This window comes from Lynx canadensis, chromosome D1, assembly GCF_007474595.2.
Source record: "Lynx canadensis isolate LIC74 chromosome D1, mLynCan4.pri.v2, whole genome shotgun sequence".
In the NCBI taxonomy this organism is placed as follows: Eukaryota; Metazoa; Chordata; class Mammalia; order Carnivora; family Felidae; genus Lynx; species Lynx canadensis.
The window spans coordinates 82215913-82238712 of NC_044312.2; the positions used below are offsets into that span (position 1 = coordinate 82215913).

Consider the following 22800-nt stretch of genomic DNA (forward strand, 5'->3'; position numbering starts at 1 on the left):
CTATTCTGTCCCAACAAACCCTACTGGCGCCTCCCAAACTGTTTCCTGCTTAGAAGTGAATTTTCCTAGATTTCTGATGACGTGAATGCCCTTCAAAGATTCTACTGTCGCTCCTTTGTGTTGGTCAACACCACTGCCCGTTAGTCACTAGAAACTTGGCAAATTACTAACCTAGCAGAAACATGGAATATGTATATTCTAAATAGGAATCACTTTTAAATCAATTTACTGAACTTTATATTGCCACAACAAATCTTCATTTCTTGACGGTCCCTAAAAAAAGATACAGGCTTTTAAAATTTAGTACTGCTAACCTTAATTTCAAAATTAACTACCTAATTATAATGAATGTATAAGTATTTGTACGAAGTATAGCAAAATACTATTAGTGTCTCAAGATTGCTACATGTTAACCTAAGATCCAGAGCCTATAACAATGCTTTTAAGTTTCCCTTTCAAAAACTCAACCCTCATTTCTTTGTTATAAAAAACATGCCTCTAGTTATTTAAAAATATATACATAAGGAAAAATACACCAAAAGCTATCAAGGAAGACTGTGTTTGATTACTCTAGAAGTCTAACCCATTTAGATTCTTCTAAGAGTTATTTTGAGCATGCAGTTTACAAAAGCTTATTTGAACAATTTAAGCTTAATCTTACTATGATAAACATAAACACAAATAAACAGAGTATGAAAGAACACCATACAAATTGTTGGTTTTACTGGTATTACAATGTCGTTTTAATACAAGCTAAATAGAAACACAATTGTTAGATATCCAGTCACCTATCCTGTGAAACAATATGCCAAGATCTACCTTGAAGCACTTATAAAAATGAAAATGTATAAAACATCTTCCTCAATTAACTCTAAGGACAACATATACAAATGCAAAAACATGAACTTGTTAATAATCACATCAAATGTTGAGCTGCTGCCTGAGCAGTAAAAAAACTATTCTAATTTTAAAATTAAATAGCTCCAGGTAAAAGCATGCAATTTCCCATATCTGCTATCTTTGTATTCTGCACAGAGTTCCAAGGCAAAGATTGTTTCTGGCTTTCTGAACCACCAGAGACGATGACCTGTGTGGCTGACTTATTACAGGCCTTTTAGTCTTCTTTCCTGATAGGTCCTTAGCTTCTTTGGAAGGAGGCATATGAATGGGTCTCCATGGAATTGGGTTATAAAAGGCTGGTTCTGGATAAGAATTTCCACTGTAAAAATCTAAAATTATTAAAAAGTCAGAACAAAACAAGAAAAAACTTCTTAAGATCAAAGAAACTACTTATTTTTAAATTCCTAGAAAAATGTTGCAGTATCAAAAGGGCAAAAATATCACTGAGAAGCCAACTTAATCCATTTAAAACTTGAACTCTAAAATATTTTCAAACAAGTAACATTTTTCAAATACAGTAAGTACTGTAGTAAAAATTAAAATATAAATGATAATTCTAGAAGTCCAAAGAGTGTTCTTAAAATCTATATAAATAAAACCTCACATAAAAATTTTACTAGGAAATCCCTTTTTCAACCCTTAAATTGAACAAAATCTTCATTTTCTTACCTCAGTCTGGGAAACCACTGATTCTGTACTAGTTTTCCCTAGTCAGATACTAAACTTTAGAGAGAGAGAAAAAAAAGTATATTGCAATAGTGCATATTTAGCTAAAGTGAACAAAACTCTTATTCATAATGACTGAAATTCTACATTACTATCACTCAAATTGATCAGATTTCATAATATCACTAAAATTTTGCTTAGTAAAAGCAGTAGAGCATTTGCAGACAAAAGTTTATTTGAACAAAACTCATTTAAATTGCAAAAAATTTAATAAAATAATCCATTATTTTAGCAAATAACTTCCAGTAAATATGTATATTCCCACCTAAAGTTTTCACTTTCCCATCCAATCCTTCGGTCAAAACCACCGCTTATTACTATTTTTTTTCAGACAGGAAAAGAAGAAAAAAGAGCAGACCATGCCCGGTGCCTACTAGCTGTAATGGATGACTTCTATGACATGTGGGAGAGGCCTGAACCCTGACAGCAGGAATGTGTCGTTCAGACACTGGCAACCCACTTTGACTGCAGAGATATGTCAACACACACTTCACCGAGATGGTCAAAACAAAGTCTGGAATATGTTCTATTGTGTGAACAGAACAGAATGGGAGTATTTTTTAATAATAAATCACTTAAACAAGTGAAGGCAGCTGTCAGCAAGGCCTGAGCTTCCAACAGGAGGCACAAAGAAAAACATGCAGCGCCATTTCCAACAAGGGCAGGCCCGAAGGCCCACCGGTTTTGTGTCGGGGTCATACGCCGCGCAGTACTCCGCCCTGCAAAACAAATGTGCCCGAGACGCTGCAAGTTCTGCCTCAGGGAGGGTTACAGGAAGGGGAGGAAAAAAAGGCCCCTTAAATGCATCCTCCTTAAGGCTTCAAAAGCCAAAAACATAAGAAAGTTTCAATGTGTTTCTTAATGTTACAAATCATTACTTTTGCAACTACTGCCTTTAAAATATACCTGATTTATAGAGAATGACAATAAATTTATTGTATCTCTATAGGAACACAGTGTGTTATAATCTTCCAGAAAATAGTAATTTGAAAGAAAAATGATTTTTACACATTTCTATTTCTGTCAAAAGGAAACATAATGTATAATATTTGCTCCTGCAAGCCATATTTATGTAAGCCACATAACATTAAAACCAACCTGTAAGTTTTCCGTTGGCATAACCATAGCCCTTTGCAGCTGGACGAGGTTTATTTTTTGCATTTTCCAACCATTCCTTAAACTTTTTCTCTGCTATTTCCTTTTTTTCCTGTAATTCAGCTTGCCGTTGTTTTTCTTTTTCCTTAAAATGACAAGACCAAAGAATCTCTAGTGATATTCTATAACTAAAAATTCTATTCAAATTGCACTGACTCTTTTCCCCAGTAGCTCCCCACCCCAATGGCTTACTGATCATAAATACTAAGTCATATTTATATAATTTGAGAGCAAAATTTAACATGATCAGGGATACGATCTAAAGATGGCTGCCTCTAAACAACAGTAAGACGTCAAACCCAAGAAGAAAAAAGCAATTTTCTGGGTTTTTTTTTTTTTTTTTTTTTAACATTTATTTACTTTTGAGAGAGAGAGAGAGACAGAGAGGGAGAGAGAGGGAGGCAGGGAGGGGCAGAGAGACAGGGAATCCCAAGCAGGCTCTGTGCTGTCAGCACAGAGCTGGACACAGGGCTCAAACTCAGGAACTGTGAAACCATGACCTGAGCCAAAACCAAGAGTCGGATGCTTAACAACTGAGCCACTCAGGCGTGCCAACAATTTGTTGTTTTAAAATAGAACAGCAATTAATAAAATGTAATAAGGCTTTCATAAAAACACATTAAAAATATTTAAAACATAAACAATGATAAAGTTTGAACTAGACTGAAAATATACCAACAGGCTTATTAATATTTGTCAACCTAACAAAACCACAATTCATATTCATTTCTGAAACTTACACATAATATAAATAAGTAGGGATAGCTTCATATATTTATTTTATGCTAAGATGGTACCAATTTTCCATAAGAAACTTAAAAAAATTTTTTTTTACTAAATTAAAAAAATTTTTATTATTTATTTTTGAGACAGAGAGAGAAACAGCGTGAGCAGGGGAGGGGCAGAGAGAGAGGGGGGACACAGAATCTGAAGCAGGCTCCAGGCTCTGAGCTGTCAACACAGAGCCCGGCCGGGGCTCAAATCCACCGCGAGACTGCAGGATCATAACCTGAGTGGAAGTCGGACACTTAACTGACTGAGCCACCCGAGAGCATCCCCTCCGTGAGAAACTTTTTATACAATATAGTTGGGCATGTATGAACACCAAAGCCATACATCTCAACTGGTCACTTTAATAAAAATACCTTTTCTTTCTTCTTCTTCTCACATTCTTCAGCATTTTTTTTCTTCAACCATTCCTGATATTTTTCTTTTGCCTTTTCTTGCAAATGTTCTTTCTCCATCTCCTTTGCTGCTTTTTCCTCCATTTCTTTATTAATTTTTTGTTCCCTTTCTTTTTTTTTCTTAAATAAAAATGAAGGAGTTTTAATTGGAATATTTATAATTATGCTCATACAAGCAACGAGTGTTATATGAAGTAATCTTTTAAACTTCAGTTATTTCTTAAAATAGGTGGAAACATAGCGACCGACACAATGTGGCTTATGAAAATATGTAACATACCTGCTCAATTTTAGTCTACCAACTGGGCTGTAAGTTTTTTTTTTTTTTTTTTTTTTTAATTTTTTTTTTTCCAACGTTTATTTATTTTTGGGACAGAGAGAGACAGTGCATGAACGGGGGAGGGGCAGAGAGAGAGGGAGACACAGAATCGGAAACAGGCTCCAGGCTCCGAGCCATCAGCCCAGAGCCTGACGCGGGGCTCGAACTCACAGACCGCGAGATCGTGACCTGGCTGAAGTCGGACGCTTAACCGACTGCGCCACCCAGGCGCCCCTGGGCTGTAAGTTTCATGATAACAGTAACAAAGACCTTGCTCATGAAAGTAAACTCAGAGCCTGTGACAGTGCTAAGTAAACAGTAGGTATTCAATACAGATATATTGATAGTGAACTGAAATTACTTTTGTATGTTTTAATAAATGTTGACCTTCACTCTAAAATAGGAGTGATATACCTACATTTCTTGGACAGTTTGCCAATATGTACACTTAGATAAAATCTTCTCCATCAGTGAGTTACAGAGAACAAAAAAATAACATTTTGGACCATTAGATACTGCTATAAGGGTACATACAGACAAATCTCTAGCTATACAATTCTTGTAAGTCTTACACAGATCAGACGTTGGCCAAAAATGGTCCCCAAGCCAAATATGGTCCACTAGCCACCTATATTTGTAAATAAAGTCTTATTGAAATGGAGCCATACCAATTTATTTATATATTTGTTGTCTATGGCTATTTTTGTACCACAACAGCAAAGTTGAATGGCTACAACAGAGTGTATGGCCTGCAAAGACTAAACTATTTATCTGGCTCTTTACAGAAAAAAATTGGACTATAACTCAATGTTTTTTTCTTTTTCATTCAGAATACAATTTACCAACACAGTCACATTCTAAATAAGCCAATGACATGGCTAGCTCTCTTTATCAAAGGTGTAGAAAACAACATGCAAGGCATAAGTATATGCAATACAGATGCCATATGCATCACCCTTCACGGAGCAAAGAAATATGGGCCAAGAAAAAAATTCTTCCACTGAAAGCATCTTGTAGAATACTTTAATATAAGCAATTCAATTAACACCCAAGTAACAAACATCAGTTACATACAATATATCTCCAGTCCTATGCAGGAAAAGCAGGTCTTAAAAATCAAAGCCTGAGTCATTCCCCAAGTTGCTAAGTGTACTTCTGTCTTGCTGGCCAGATGATAGCTCCAAAAAGGAATCCTTTCCTGCTAAGAATCCGATTTCCACGGAAACAATACTGGATTTTAACTACTCTACTGTCAGAAAAGCTATGAGATTGAAAAGGATCTTGTAGCGTATCTGGCTCACTGACGCATGAGACTTTTCCACAACTCATCAACGAGGAGTCACCCAGTCCCTACATTGTCTTCAATTATAACAGCTAACATTTACTGAGTGCTGACTCTTCCTGTTACTTTTCTATATACTTTCTACGTTTGTACTATGTCAATTCTTATGACCACAATATGAGGTGAGCACTATTATGATCTTACCTTACAAATGGGAAATGAAGGCACAAAGAGGTTAAGCCATGTGCCTAAGGTCACACAAATAAGTGGCAGATCACAGATCATACAGACACAGAGATGAATGAATGTTAAAAACAATTTTATGTCAATTAATTCCGCTTAAATGAAATGTCAAATTCCTTAAAATATTCCATTTTCCAAAACTGATTCAAAAAGAAAAGAAAGGATCTGAATAACCTTCTATCTGTAAAAACAATTCGGAATTTAAAACTTTCCCACAAAGAAAACTCCAGCCTTGAATAGCTTCACTGCCGGATTCCATCACACATTTAGGAAGAAATAATACCAATCACCACGTGAATTATTTTGGAAAACAGAAAAAAAAAGTGTAAATATTCAAAATCATTTTAAGAGCCCAGTAGTACTCTGATATCAAAACCAGACATGGAAGTCATTAACATACTATCAGGAATAAGCAAAATAACTGTTCTCATCACCAAAACCATGAAATTCTTAGGGATACATTTAACAAAACATGTGTAATACCACTGTACCTTGAAAACTAAAAAAAAAAAAAATCACTGACAGAAATTAAAGATGACGCAAATAGAAAGAAAAATCATGTTTACAGATTTAAAATTTGATATTACTAAGATGTCAATTTCCTCCAAAATGATCTATATTTTTAATGTAATCCCAACTGTGGCAGGGCTTATTAAAGCAAACATGATCAGAGAAATTCTAAATTGTATATGGAAAGATGCAGAGTAACTAAAACAATTTTGTAGAAGAAAAAATGGAGGATTTACACTCTCTGATTAAAAGAATTTAAACTCAAGAATTATAGAGCTTCAGTAATAGGCTTGGGTGGTAATGGCACAGGATTAGATCAATGGGAGAGAATAGAGTCCAGAAATAGACCTATGCTTAGACGGTTAATTGATCTTAAACAACAGTGCCAAGGTAATTAAATAGGGAAAAGATTATCTTTTCAACGAATAGTGTTAGAACAATTTAGCATCCATATGCAAAAAAAAAAAAAAAAAAAAAAAAAAAATCCCTGATGCTTAATTCTTACCACACATTAAAAGTAACTTAAAATATAGATGAAAGCTAAAGTTATACAACTTCCCGAAGAAAACAATGGAAGGCATTCTTACCCCCTTGGTGTTAGGCAAATGTTTCTTAAACAGGACACAAAAACAACAAGCTATAAAAAAATAAAATATCAACTTTATGAAAATTTAAAACTTCCCTTTAAAAAATACCACTGAGGAAAATTAAATGGGAAGAAATATTTGCTATATCTGTATATCTATATATAGATATATATGAATGAATTAAAGGAATATATAAATAATTCTTACAATTTATGAATAAGACATACAATCCTTCCACAAAATGGGCAAAAATTTAAGCACAACACAAGACAAAAACAGGACAAGAGATGTAGAAATGGTTGGTAGTGCTATAGACTGAATTGTGTCCCCCAAAATTCTATGTTGAAGCCTTAACCCTCAAAGTGACTGTATTTGGAGATAGGACCTTTAAAGAGGTAATGAAGGTGATTAAAGTCATAAGGATAGGGTCCTAATCCAGTAGGGCTGATGTCCTTATAAGAGGAGAAAGAGACATCAGGGATATTCATGCAGAGAAAAGGGCATGTAATGGTGTGGAGACAAGGCATCCATCTTGCAAACCAGGAGAAACCAAACCTTACTGATAACCTTCATTTTAGACCAGCCTCCAGAACGGTTAAGAAAATAAATTTCTGTCATTTGAGCTACCCAGCCTGTGGTATTTTGTTATGGCGGCCCTAGGAGACTAATACAATAAGCTTATGAAGATGATAAATTTCAGATCTCAGGGAGATGAAAACAATGACACCCCACTACACATGCACCAGAATGACTTAAAATGAAAAAAGACTGACAATATAAACCTTGGTAAGGATGTGGCACAGCTAGAACTTTTATACAATAGTCATAAAAAATGTAAAATGATACAAGCATATTAAAAAACAGTTTGGCAATTTCTTTTAAACACATACTTACCATACAACCTGGCAATTCAGTTCCTGAGCAGTTACCCAAGAAATGAAAACAAATGTCCACAGAAAGACTTGTACAGGGGTGCCTTGGGTGGCTCAATCAGTTAAGTATCCAACTCTTGGTTTTGGCTCAGATACTGATCTCATGGTTTGTGAGTTCAAGCCCCATATTGCACTCTGTGCTGATAGCATGGAGTCTGCTTGGGATTCTCTCTCTCTGCCCCTTCCCCACTTGGGCTCTCTCTCTCTCTCAAAATAAGTAAACTTAAAAAAAAATTGTACATAAGTGATCAAAGAATTTTATTCATAATACCCCCAAATCGGAAATAACCCAATTTCCCATCAACTAGCAAATGGATGGACAATTTGTGAAATTACATAGAATATAATACTTATTGTTGAAAAAAAAGAAGGCAAAATCAATACCAGGAAATTTTAAAAACAAAAGAGGCCCAATGCAAAAGAATATATATTCTATTATTTGATTTATATGAAATTCTAGAAAAGGTAAATCTAATCCAAAGGCACAGCAGGGAGACTAATGGTTTCCTTGGAGCTGAGGCCCACTGTGGGTGGAGATCAGAGGCTGACTACAAAAGGGCGCAAGGGAACTTTTGGGAGTGATGGAAATGTTCTATGTGCCGACTATGGCACTGTTTATCCAGGGTATACAAGTTTGTCAAGTCTCATCAAAATTAAGAAAGGTGTATCTTATTGTATGTAAATTATAGTTCAATGATGTTTCTTTTAAAACATCAAAAAGACTTTCTGTAGAATTTATGCCAGAGAAGAAAGAATGGAATGCCTTTAGTTGTTAGCAAAAGAACAGAGCAGGCACTCAGAGAGATGGACTAAGAGAGAGCAGCCCGTTACTAAGTGGCTTCAGGTTTTCTGGCACTCCAGTTCTATACCACACAGAGCATAATAATAAATCTTCCCTTTTTCAGGACGGGGCCCTGAGAGAACCTTTGTTTTTTGTAACTAAAGGAAACTAACAAAATAACTGGTTACTTAAAGTTTCTGAAGTTCTATTTTGGTTCCTCTAGTAGTATCTGCCACAGTGTAAAAGTATTCAGTGCATGAATAACAGTGTTATCAATCATCTGCTTTATTGATCCGAATTAATTTTTTACATTGAAATATCAGTTCCATGTCTTAAGAGTTAAAAGTAATTTTATTTTTAATCTTTTTAAAACAATGAAGGTAAATAAAGCCCTTTTACAAAATATGTGATAACATGCTGTAAAAAAAATAAATCTAAAAATATGAATTAGTATGGCCACACAAATTTAAGAGTACCAGATGAGATAAGCCATTTATTTGAAAAGGACTTAACAATTTACAGTCATATTAGAAGAAACCAACTTTGCTAATGGATACATAAATTCTTTTTGTCTGATTACTTGATAGAACACAGTGAAAATGACTTAGAGAAAATTACACCACAGATATAGCTAAAATGTGAATGAAGCTAGAGGCAGTGGGGGACCACACACCATGAAATGTAAACAGAGGAGAAAAAAGCTAGATGCCAGACGGGAAGAGAAGAACCAGGAGAGCAGTCTTTACAAATAGAGGTTAATCTAACTAAGACTGAACTAGGAAATCTGACAGGTCTGAAAGAAAAAAAAAAAAAAAATTAGAGTAATCAATTATTCCTTCATTTGTACAAGAATTCTGCAGAATAAATTTAATTTCTCAGGGCTCATTTCTGAACTATTCTCATACTTATGGACTCTTGCTTTCAATAATTGGTGATTTATGTCAGGACAAGCCATTTCCCTCCAAAAGAAAAAAAAATTTTTTTCTCAAATAACTGGATTACATCTACTGACACTAATTAAAATAGAGAATATATCATCTCTCAGCGGTATCTTACATTCTCAGAAAAACAACAACTATGTTTGATTGGCATGGTAAAATGAGCTTAATGGAGCTAAAAGATAAGAGAAGCTTTTAGAGGAGAGAGAATACTATTCTGTACATGTAAAACGGTTTTGTTTTATAGCCAAAAACTTCACAAAATTATCACCCAGAGCTTGCAAATAGTCACACAGACTTAAAGAATTCTTTCTTGTTATATTATGGAATGAAGCAACTTAAAAATAATAACAACTTACTTCTGAAGATCAAATATGTTTATGGTTACAACACACACACGTCCAGCCAATTTCCTTCTTATAATATCTGGATGAAGAAAGCTATGTCATCTTCAACTTACTGAAATTATTGGTTAGGTACTCTTATTAATTCCATTGAGCATTAGATTCAATAATAGTTAAGGACAACTAGAATGAAAAATTTAAAACTCTGTCCAGTAACTTAAATATTTGACTAAATTCATAAAATTGGATCAAATAAGAAAAGCAGTACCATTCTAAATATGTAAAAATCACAATAGGAAACAAACAAAAGATAAGTATTTTCAAAATGTCTAATTTATGAGCCAATATAAGAATGTATTAAAACTGAAAGATAGCAGATGAACATAGGGGAAGGGGGGAAAAAAAGAGAGAGAGAGAGAGAGGGAAGCAAACCATAAGACTTTTTTTTTTTTAATTTTTTTTTTAATGTTTATTTATTTTTGAGACAGAGAGAGACAGAGCATGAACAGGGGAGGGTCAGAGAGAGAGGGAGACACAGAATCTGAAACAGGCTCCGGGCTCCGAGCTGTCAGCACAGAGCCTGACGCAGAGCTCGAACTCACAGACCGCGAGATCATGACCTGGGCTGAAGTTGGACGCTCAACCGACTGAGCCACCCAGGCGCCCCATAAGACTCTTAACTATAGAGAACAAACAGGGTTGATGAAGGGGAGGAGGGGGGGATGGGCTAGATGGGTGATGGGTACTAAGGAGGGCACTTGTTGTGATGAGCACTGGGTGTTGTATGTAAGTGATGAGTCACTAAATTCCACTCCTGAAACCAATATTACCCTATATATCAACTAACTAGAATTTAAATAAAAATTTGAAACAAAAAATAATAAAATAAAACTGAAAGATAATAGATTTACTCATACATTCCAGTAAAAATGCTTTCTATATTACAAAGAATGATGCTAGATCTTATACTGGATTAAAAAGTTATAATGTAAAAAATAATTCCTATCCTTAAGAGTCTTAAAATTATAAGGAAGTGAAGATATATGCATAATACAAAATAGCAACAAAATACATAGATAATCCAAGGCAGTGTATAACAAAGTGATATAAATTGAACAAGGATTCAGAGAGGGAAAGAGTTTCTATTTCAAGCATGTAATCAGTGAGTGATTCATGCAGGAAATACTTCAAGTTGGATAATAAAGGGAAAGGTAGGGTGGAGGATATGATGAGATTCCATGTTGATGAAGTATAATATAAAAAAATAAGGAAGTAAGAAACAGAATGGAAGTGTTCTCAAAACTTCTCATGACTACATATCCCTGGGGAGTGGGGAGCACAGTCCATTGAGATTTCCTTGAAATCTATTGTGTATCTTAAACACAATATAAAAGTTATATTCCACCCCATTAAATATCTATGCTTGCTTTAATATGAAAATAACACTCTTCCTCTCAAAAATTTCCAGTAAAACTAATACTCTAAGAAGATGGGCCACGATAATCTTATGTGTGCTCCCAGAAGAATGCTAGTAAGAAACAACAGCACAGAAGGAAGGGAACCACAGGAGGAAGATACCACTCAGAGAGCAGAGAGTAGATCTTTCACCAGCCAGGCTAGAATTGTGAAAAAATTATTCAGAGGTCGGTAGGGAATCATAAAAAATATATTTTGAATTGGGGAATGACGTTTGCCTTTTTAGCAAGATCAGTCTGGCAAAGACACAGAGGTTGTATTCATTCACTCAACAAACATTTTCGGGTATCTATTATGTGCCAGGCACTGATCTAGCTGCTAGAGAACTGAAGAAAAGAGGCAAAAATCTCTGGTCTGATGGAGTTCACATCCAGTGTGGGGAAATAAACAGTAAATAAGTTGAAAGATACAACAGGACCAGATAGGAAGAGATCACAAACAGGAGAGTAGGGACTATACAGGAAAGGTGGGGTGAGGGGGGGTCACACACAAATGAATATAATTCTGATTATGCTGACGTGGCTGAGCTGACAGCAGTACTCATAACAGAAATCAAAGGAGAATGGGCACAAATGGGTTGTTTTAGATTTGCAGGCTTAGAGCTGCCTGCCAACCGAACAGATGGAAACCCAAGACTCCAGCATGTCAGGCCTAGAGATACAGACTTCATGACTACCTGAAGCAAGACACAAGGAAGCCACAGGAGGGAAAAAGGGAGAGAAGCAGAGAACAAAGGGTAGAAGACAGAGACTTAGCAAATGTCCATGAAGATAGAGGAAAAAAAATCAGGTCAGAGAAGAAAGAAACTGAGAGAAAATAACAAAAACCTAGGTTATGAGGAGTAATGAAAAGAAAAAGACTTTGTAAAAAGAGCGGTCAGTATGTGGGTGTGCATTTTCTTTTTCTCCCTACCTGTTCATTCTTCTTCTGAACCCATTCCTTGTGCTTTTCTTCAGCAATTGCCTTTCTTTTTTCACGTTCTTCCATTTCTTTTCTTTTTTCTAGCTGTTGATTTAATTCCTACAGATTTTTATTCAAACAAAGGCAACATTTAATAAAAGTACTTGAATCGCATATTAAAAGCAAGTCTGACATTAACCAAATTAAACAAGAACATAATTTCCTTTATAGAAAGTACACCATTAGTGACAATAACTTACTTCAGTAACTAGTCTATGATGAAAAGAAAGCATTGGTAAAAACTATAAGTCATTTTTTAGAAATGCAAATAATTGCTTGGCAGCAAAACACTAGGTTCTTAGACTAAACTTCAGCTAAATTACCCTCATTGAAATCAACTTTCCCACACATAAATTTTGGCATCACTGTATGCTATTGGCAGAAGCTCAAGAGAATTGCAACTTTTTTAGCTATAAAAAGCTTCTAGATTCTTAATGCAGATAAAGGACAGGAGTTAAATAATCCCTAAATTAAAATTTTAATTCAGAGTTAACCAAAAGAAGAAATGTAGAGAAGTGATTCAATTTTCTTGAAGAAAAAAAAGAATCCAGATTTTTCTTCACTGATTTTATAGCTGCTGGAGTGTAAAACAAAACCACATTCATATCCCAGATTATTTAACTGCCTTGCTGTCACTCGAATCTACACGTTTGGGCATTTCCTCAGGAGAAAGAATGTAGAAGGTATGGCCAAATAAAACTTCGAGCTGAATGCCACCACTCTGTCACTCATCAGTTAAATTACTGCATTAGTTGAGAATGTTGTTCAAACTAGACTCCTAGGACTCAACTGCCATAATTACTGGTTATTTTTCTTCTCCCTCCTTAGATACTAATAATCAGATACTTTTATATCTCTTTCATTGGACCTCAGTCCTCCTCCCCAGCCCTCCCTTTCCCAAAGACCTACCTACCTGAGCGTGGGTGCTAGTGGGAGGGCCAATTTTTCAACTGTCAGACAATTCCAGTGTGATACATGAAATGAAGATAAAACTTGACACCAAGAACATACCTTTTGGACTTCAGAACAACTGGTCGCAGGATACCTGTCTTCCATGACCTCTCATCCTAAAATTCTGCTGCATAGAAAATAGCTGCCCTCACTCGTTCAGAAAGTCTTCCAACTTTTCAACACTATACGCCCCTCATCACCCCAAAAGTAAAATATCCATCTTGGTTTTGAAGGGATTCTTCATTACCTCTACAGATGCTATGCCTTGATTATTCACCTAATACTTTTTTTACGCAGTGCCTACTATAAAGACAGCAAGAACCGAGATACAGATGAAATTCCAGACGTCTCCAATCTTATGTGAATCTACATACGAAAGCATTAAAGCACCATATTGTGAGGGGCTGTGTTTAACAGTTCAGGAAGTGGAAAGGAAGGGAGGGGAAGAGGAGAGAACCAGTGTGAACCACGGTAGTTGGAAATGAGTACCATAAGAGGGTCAGTGAGGAGATGGCTTGACAAGGGCGGGGCAGACTAGAAAATCAGAGTGTCGTACTAACTAGATAGCAAAAGGTCTTTTGAGACAGGCACAGTAAATTGAACACTACGAAGCAGGAATACATGAGAAAGGGAATGATTCTGAACCCTTCAAGTTTGCAGACTGCATTTGAAGGGAGGACAACTATTTTGAGGGAGCTGACTGGGAGGCTGCCACAGTGTAGGAGTAGTGAGGGGAAGAAGGTCTGAGAAGAAGTGTGTGTGTGTGACTGCTAGATACAGATCTGACAACCACATATCCAAAATTTTCCATAATACTCTTATTTTATTTTTAAGGAAAGTAGTCATTTAAACATACAACTAATAATACGATTGATTATATTTATGTACCCTTTTAAGGTTCTTCACGTAACTATACTAAAAACTCAGAGAAAAAAGCAGACTTATTCTTCACAAATTTTAGTTGATGTAAGAATTAAAGATGAAGGGTCAAAAGTACCTATAACTGACAAAATGCTGTAACTGACTCAAACAGTGCTCTACTGTCAGGATGTCTGTTCAAGTCATTGGCTACCCCAGAATACACATCCCTTTCTGAGACACAATCCCCTCTCCCCAACAAACACACAGGCGGCCCCTCTCAGAATTCCCAGCCTGACAGCCTCCACCTGTTTACCACCAGGCCATGCCTTTTCCAGGCACAGCCAGCGTCCTCTCCAACACAGACCCTAGGATGTCTTTTGGTAGACCACTGAGTTTCAACAGAATTATAGTTATTTTCCCACAGAGTGAACACTGGATTATGGAAAACCAAAATCCAAAAAGGATCCTAAATGTATATTTTTATTTCAATAGCTTTTGCTGACTTTCGAAGAACTTTTGATCACTGAAGGTAGGAATCAGGAAAAGTTACAGTTTTGAGTTTCATCAACTCTAAATATATCCTGCCCTATTTCTTTATTAAGGGCTAATGAATGAAATGGCCATAGGCAAATGGGGAAAAAAAAGAAAAAAGCACCTGGATTATTCACACACTAGATCATTTTCATAATTTAGAACAGATTGTATTAAAATGTTAAAGCAAATGTTAAAAATTAGAATTAACTAAAGGTTATAAAGAATTTAGGGCAGTCTAAGTAAGTTTTTTAAATAATAAAAATTTAAATATAAAATGTATATGATCTATAATACCAATATGCTAGTTTTTCATAATACTAATGTTCAACATTTACTATATTTATCACTCAACATTAGTTACAAATATAACCAATTTTATAAGCACCATATGTTGATGGATTAAAGCAATTTCTTTTTAATTTTTAAAAAAATTTTAGGGGTGCCTGGGTGGCTCAGTTGGTTGAGCATCTGACTCTTCATTTCCACTCCGGTCATGATCTCGCAGTTCACGGTTTGAGCCCCACATCAGGCTCTGCACTCAGCATAGAGATCGCTTGACATTCTCTGTCTCCCTCTCTCTCTGCCCCTCACCTGCGTGTGTACTCGCTCTCTTTTTCTCTCAAAAATAAACATTAAAAAAAAATAATAAAAAATTTTTAATTTTTTTAAAATAGTTTTTTAATTCAGTCTTAGAGACATGTCTGAAACAAATGCCTGTCTAAAAATCTGTTGCTAAAATGAAATTTAGGAGAAGAGATGATTTTTTAATGACCCAATTATCCTTTAAATTTTCCTTTAAGTTTTCAAGGAAAAAAACAAGACCGGTAGGGTAAGTTCAAAATTAAATACTAAGTCTGACCCATTCATTTCTACAATACACCTTGATATTATGGAAAAAACACTTAAGAAATTGGAAGCTGAAAGAACGAGGACCCAGTCTCAGCTTTGCCAGGAACTGAAAACATTGGCAAAGTTACTTTCTGGTCCTCAACAAGAATCTGAAATGAATTGTTCCTTATGACTAATAATCTATGCTTTTAATGGTACGACTTGTAAACAAATTAGAGAATGCAATAAAGTAGGACAGAAAAATAAGAAAAGCATCACTTAGAAAATAAAACAAGGAATAGGGCGCCTGGATGGCTCGGTCGGCGGAGCATGTGACCCTTGAGTTTGAGCCTCATGTTGGATGTAGAGACTCCTTAAAAAATAGAATCTTTGAAAAAAAGAAAAACAAAACAAAGCAAGGAAAAGGCATGAAAATAAATGTGAATATCACAAGAACGTAAAATAAACTTATAAAGTGAGTAGTGGGCCTATATGTTTTTATACCGTTCGCATGAGTGATACACTAAGATTCATGCTAAAAGATTTTAATTGGTTTAGAGTTAATGATGTAGCCATAAGAAACTTCAAAGTACTAAATACATGAAGAGATTTTAATCTTTCAACTAAGCATACCCTGCTACCTGCTTAATCATTGTGGTAGGGACTTTATACTCATTATTTTCATCTGTTCTCAAAACAAATCTTCAGGATTTATTATTATCATCTGTTTTAATACATAATAACAACTAACTTTCATTGAATGCTTCCTATATACTAGGGTATCTCCTTATGTTCACTTGGGTCCTCATAACAACACTATGAAGTCAATATTATTCTCCCCCTTTTATTGATAAAGAAATTGAGGCAGAGCGAGGTTAAGGATATGCCCAAGACCCAAGTTTTTAATCCAGAAAGTACAGCTCAAGAATTTATGCTTTTAACCACACTATTATTGCCTCTCTAACATCTGGTTTACAGATAAAGAAACTGGGACTCAGAGAAATTGGGTAACTCTGCCAAGGTCACAGTTAGAATGGCAAAACTAAAATTTTAGGCTTGTTCTATGTGACTCCAAAGTTCAGGCTCCCTTTTGAATTTTTTGTAATTTAATTGACTTCTTTTAGAATTAAGAAGATGGCGGCGTAGGAGGACGCTGGGCTCACCGCGCGTCCTGCTGATCACTTAGATTCCACCTACACCTGCCTAAATAACCCAGAAAACCGCCAGAGGATTAGCAGAACGGAGTCACCGGACCCAAGTGCAGACGAGAGGCCCACGGAAGAGGGTAGGAAGGGCGGCAAGGCGGTGCGCGCTCCACGGACTGGGGGGAGGGAGCCGGGGCGGAGGGGCGGCTCGCCGGCCAAGCAGAGCCCCCGAGTCCGGCTTGCAAAAGCGGAGGGGCCTGACGGACTGTGTTCCAACAGCAAGTGCGACTTAGCGTCTGGGAGGTCATAAGTTAACAGCTCTGCTCGGAAAGCGGGAAGGCTGGAGGACAAAGGGAGGGTGAGCTGCGGAGCCCCCGGACGACAGAGCTCAGTTTGGCGGGGAACAAAGGCGCTCGCCAGCGCCATCTCCCCCGCCCATCCCCCAGCCAAAATCCCAAAGGGAACCGGTTCCGGCCAGGGAAATTGCTGGCTCCGCGCAAACACCCAACTCTGTGCTTCTGCGGAGCCAAACCTCCGGCAGCGGATCTGACTCCCTCCGGCTGCCACAGGGCCCCTCCTGAAGTGGATCACCTAAGGAGAAGCGAGCTAAGCCTGCCCCCCCTCCCGCCGTGCACCTTGCCTACCCACCACAGCTAATACGCCAGATCCCCAGCACCACAAGCCTGGCAGTGTGCAAGTAGCCCAGACGGGCCACACCACCCCACAGGGAATCCCGCCCCTAGGAGAGGGGAAGAGAAGGCACACACCAGTCTGACTGTGGCCCCAGCGGTGGGCTGGGGGCAGACATCAGGACTGACTGAGGCCCCACCCACCAACTCCAGTTATACACCACAGCACAGGGGAAGTGCCCTACAGGTCCCCACCACACCAGGGACTATCCAAAATGACCAAGCGGAAGAATTCCCCTCAGAAGAATCTCCAGGAAATAACAACAGCTAATGAGCTGATCAAAAAGGATTTAAATAATATAACAGAAAGTGAATTTAGAATAATAGTCATAAAATTAATCGCTGGGCTGGAAAACAGTATACAGGACAGCAGAGAATCTCTTGCTACAGAGATCAAGGGACTAAGGAACAGTCACGAGGAGCTGAAAAACGCTTTAAAGGAAATGCAAAACAAAATGCAAACCACCACGGCTCGGATGGAAGAGGCAGAGGAGAGAATAGGTGAACTAGAAGATAAAGTTATGGAAAAAGAGGAAGATGAGAAAAAGAGAGATAAAAAAATCCAGGAGTATGAGGGGAAAATTAGAGAACTAAGTGATACACTAAAAAGAAATAATATACGCATAATTGGTATCCCAGAGGAGGAAGAGAGAGGGAAAGGTGCTGAAGGGGTACTTGAAGAAATCATAGCTGAGAACTTCCCTGAACTGGGGAAGGAAAAAGGCATTGAAATCCAAGAGGCACAGAGAACTCCCTTCAGACGTAACTTGAATCGATCTTCTGCACGACATATCATAGTGAAACTGGCAAAATACAAGGATAAAGAGAAAATTCTGAAAGCAGCAAGGGGTAAACGTGCCCTCACATATAAAGGGAGACCTATAAGACTCGTGACTGATCTCTCTTTTGAAACTTGGCAGGCCAGAAAGAATTGGCATGAGATTTTCAGGGTGCTAGACAGCAAAAATATGCAGCCGAGAATCCTTTATCCAGCAAGTCTGTCATTTAGAATAGAAGGAGAGATAAAGGTCTTCCCAAACAAACAAAAACTGAAGGAATTTGTCACCACTAAACCAGCCCTACAAGAGATCCTAAGGGGGACCCTGTGAGACAAAGTACCAGAGACATCACTACAAGCATAAAACATACAGACATCACAATGACTCTAAACCCGTATCTTTCTATAATAACACTGAATGTAAATGGATTAAATGCGCCAACCAAAAGACATAGGGTATCAGAATGGATAAAAAAACAAGACCCATCTATTTGCTGTCTACAAGAGACTCATTTTAGACCTGAGGACACCTTTAGATTCAGAGTGAGGGGATGGAGAACTATTTATCATGCTACTGGAAGCCAAAAGAAAGCTGGAGTAGCCATACTTATATCAGACAAACTAGACTTTAAGTTAAAGGCTGTAACAAGAGATGAAGAAGGACATTATATAATAGTTACAGGGTCTATCCATCAGGAAGAGCTAACAATTATAAATGTCTATGCGCCGAATACCGGAGCCCCCAAATATATAAAACAATTACTCATAAACATAAGCAACCTTATTGATAAGAATGTGGTAATTGCTGGGGACTTTAACACCCCACTTACAGAAATGGATAGATCATCTAGACACACGGTCAATAAAGAAACAAGGGCCCTGAATGAGACATTGGATCAGATGGACTTGACAGATATATTTAGAACTCTGCACCCCAAAGCAACAGAATATACTTTCTTCTCGAGTGCACATGGATCATTCTCCAAGATAGATCATATACTGGGTCACAAAACAGCCCTTCATAAGTTTACAAGAATTGAAATTATACCATGCATACTTTCAGACCACAATGCTATGAAGCTTGAAATCAACCACAGGAAAAAGTCTGGAAAGCCTCCAAAAGCATGGAGGTTAAAGAACACCCTACTAACGAATGAGTGGGTCAACCAGGCAATTAGAGAAGAAATCAAAAAATATATGGAAACAAACGAAAATGAAAATACAACAATCCAAACGCTTTGGGACGCAGCGAAGGCAGTCCTGAGAGGAAAATACATTGCAATCTAGGCCTATCTCAAGAAACAAGAAAAATCCCAAATACAAAATCTAACAGCACACCTAAAGGAAATAGAAGCAGAACAGCAAAGGCAGCCTAAACCCAGCAGAAGAAGAGAAATAATAAAGATCAGAGCAGAAATAAACAATATAGAATCTAAAAAAACTGTAGAGCAGATCAACGAAACCAAGAGTTGGTTTTTTGAAAAAAAAATAAACAAAATTGACAAACCGCTAGCCAGGCTTCTCAAAAAGAAAAGGGAGATGACCCAAATAGATAAAATCATGAATGAAAATGGAATTATTACAACCAATCCCTCAGAGATACAAACAATTATCAGGGAATACTATGAAAAATTATATGCCAACAAATTGGACAACCTGGAAGAAATGGACACATTCCTGAACACCCACACTCTTCCAAAACTCAATCAGGAGGAAATAGAAAGCTTGAACAGACCCATAACCAGCGAAGAAATTGAATCGGTTATCAAAAATCTCCCAACAAATAAGAGTCCAGGACCAGATGGCTTCCCAGGGGAGTTCTACCAGACGTTTAAAGCAGAGATAATACCTATCCTTCTCAAGCTATTCCAAGAAATAGAAAGGGAAGGAAAACTTCCAGACTCATTCTATGAAGCCAGTATTACTTTGATTCCTAAACCAGACAGAGACCCAGTAAAAAAAGAGAACTACAGGCCAATATCCCTGATGAATATGGATGCAAAAATTCTCAATAAGATACTAGCAAATCGAATTCAACAGCATATAAAAAGAATTATTCACCATGATCAAGTGGGATTCATTCCTGGGATGCAGGGCTGGTTCAACATTCGCAAATCAATCAACGTGATACATCACATTAACAAAAAAAAAGAGAAGAACCATACGATCCTGTCAATCGATGCAGAAAAGGCCTTTGACAAAATCCAGCACCCTTTCTTAATAAAAACCCTTGAGAAAGTCGGGATAGAAGGAACATACTTAAAGATCATAAAAGCCATTTATGAAAAGCCCACAGCTAACATCATCCTCAACGGGGAAAAACTGAGAGCTTTTTCCCTGAGATCAGGAACACGACAGGGATGCCCACTCTCACCGCTGTTGTTTAACATAGTGCTGGAAGTTCTAGCATCAGCAATCAGACAACAAAAGGAAATCAAAGGCATCAAAATTGGCAAAGATGAAGTCAAGCTTTCGCTTTTTGCAGATGACATGATATTATACATGGAAAATCCGATAGACTCCACCAAAAGTCTGCTAGAACTGATACATGAATTCAGCAAAGTTGCAGGATACAAAATCAATGTCCAGAAATCAGTTGCATTCTTATACACTAACAATGAAGCAACAGAAAGACAAATAAAGAAAATGGTCCCATTCACAATTGCACCAAGAAGCATAAAATATCTAGGAATAAATCTAACCAAAGATGTAAAGGATCTGTATGCTGAAAACTATAGAAAGCTTATGAAGGTAATTGAAGAAGATTTAAAGAAATGGAAAGACATTCCCTGCTCATGGATTGGAAAAATAAATATTGTCAAAATGTCAATACTACCCAAAGCTATCTACACATTCAATGCAATCCCAATCAAAATTGCACCAGCATTCTTCTCGAAATTAGAACAAGCAATCCTAAAATTCATATGGAACCACAAAAGGCCCCGAATAGCCAAAGGAATTTTGAAGAAGAAGACCAAAGCAGGAGGCATCACAATCCCAGACTTTAGCCTCTACTACAAAGCTGTAATCATCAAGACAGCATGGTATTGGCACAAAAACAGACACACAGACCAATGGAATAGAATAGAAACCCCAGAACTAGACCCACAAACGTATGGCCAACTCATCTTTGACAAAGCAGGAAAGAACATCCAATGGAAAAAAGACAGCCTCTTTAACAAATGGTGCTGGGAGAACTGGACAGCAACATGCAGAAGGTTGAAACTAGACCACTTTCTCACACCATTTACAAAAATAAACTCAAAATGGATAAAGGACCTAAATGTGAGACAGGAAACCATCAGAACCTTAGAGGAGAAAGCAGGAAAGGACCTCTCTGACCTCAGCCGTAGCAATCTCTTACTCGACACATCCCCAAAGGCAAGGGAATTAAAAGCAAAAGTGAATTACTGGGACCTTATGAAGATAAAAAGCTTCTGCACAGCAAAGGAAACAACCAACAAAACTAAAAGGCAACCAACGGAATGGGAAAAGATATTTGCAAATGACATATCGGACAAAGGGCTAGTATCTAAAATCTATAAAGAGCTCACCAAACTCCACGCCCGAAAAACAAATAACCCAGTGAAGAAATGGGCAGAAAACATGAATAGACACTTCTCTAAAGAAGACATCCAGATGGCCAACAGGCACATGAAAAGATGTTCAGCGTCGCTCCTTATCAGGGAAATACAAATCAAAACCACACTCAGGTATCACCTCACGCCAGTCAGAGTGGCCAAAATGAACAAATCAGGAGACTATAGATGCTGGAGAGGATGTGGAGAAACGGCAACCCTCTTGCACTGTTGGTGGGAATGCAAATTGGTGCAGCCGCTCTGGAAAGCAGTGTGGAGGTTCCTCAGAAAATTAAAAATAGACCTACCCTATGACCCAGCAATAGCACTGCTAGGAATTTATCCAAGGGATACAGGAGTACTGATGCATAGGGGCACTTGTACCCCAATGTTCATAGCAGCACTCTCAACAATAGCCAAATTATGGAAAGAGCCTAAATGTCCATCAACTGATGAATGGATAAAGAAATTGTGGTATATATACACAATGGAATACTACGTGGCAATGAGAAAAAATGAAATATGGCCTTTTGTAGCAACGTGGATGGAACTGGAGAGTGTAATGCTAAGTGAAATAAGCCATACAGAGAAAGACAGATACCATATGGTTTCACTCTTATGTGGATCCTGAGAAACTTAGCAGGAACCCATGGGGGAGGGGAAGGAAAAAAAAAAAAAAAAGAGGTTAGAGTGGGAGAGAGCCAAAGCATAAGAGACTGTTGAAAACTGAGAACAAACTGAGGGTTGATGGGGGGTGGGAGGGAGGGGAGGGTGGGTGATGGGTATTGAGGAGGGCAGCTTTTGGGATGAGCACTGGGTGTTGTATGGAAACCAATTTGTCAATAAATTTCATATATATAAAAAAAAAAAATTGACTTCTTTTACTGTATGCTGACTCTGAAATAACTTGAAGGGATTCCTCCTTTCCTTAATGTAATAAGTGAATCTCTAGGTTGGAGATAAAGCTAAATACCATAAACTGAACTCCACTTTACCAATGGCTCACTAGATCAGTGTTTTCCAAACTGAGTCTAAAACCAATCTGTGGGTTTTAAAAACAAAAAATAAAGGGGTGCCTGAGTGGCTCAGTCAGTTAAGC

At 37.4% G+C, this 22800-nt stretch overlaps 1 protein-coding gene across 6 annotated transcripts in view; it reads right to left on the reverse strand.

Moving 5' to 3' along the window:
* Positions 1-279: 279 nt before the first annotated feature.
* CCDC34 (coiled-coil domain containing 34) overlaps positions 280-22800 on the reverse strand; it is a 30416-nt gene continuing 7895 nt past the window's right edge. For 2 of the 6 annotated variants that reach the window (XM_030332830.1, XM_030332828.1), the window contains exons 3-5: positions 12290-12397; positions 2725-2866; positions 1823-2345 (exon numbers count right to left, since the gene is read on the reverse strand). In XM_030332830.1, the coding sequence (XP_030188690.1) occupies positions 2068-2345; positions 2725-2866; positions 12290-12397 (528 nt within the window). In that variant the 3' untranslated portion in view covers positions 1823-2067. Of the gene's footprint in view, positions 1230-1818; positions 2346-2724; positions 2867-12289; positions 12398-22800 lie in introns of those variants that run through there. The other 4 variants (XM_030332831.1, XM_030332826.1, XM_030332829.1 and 1 more) reach the window with 4 other exon arrangements.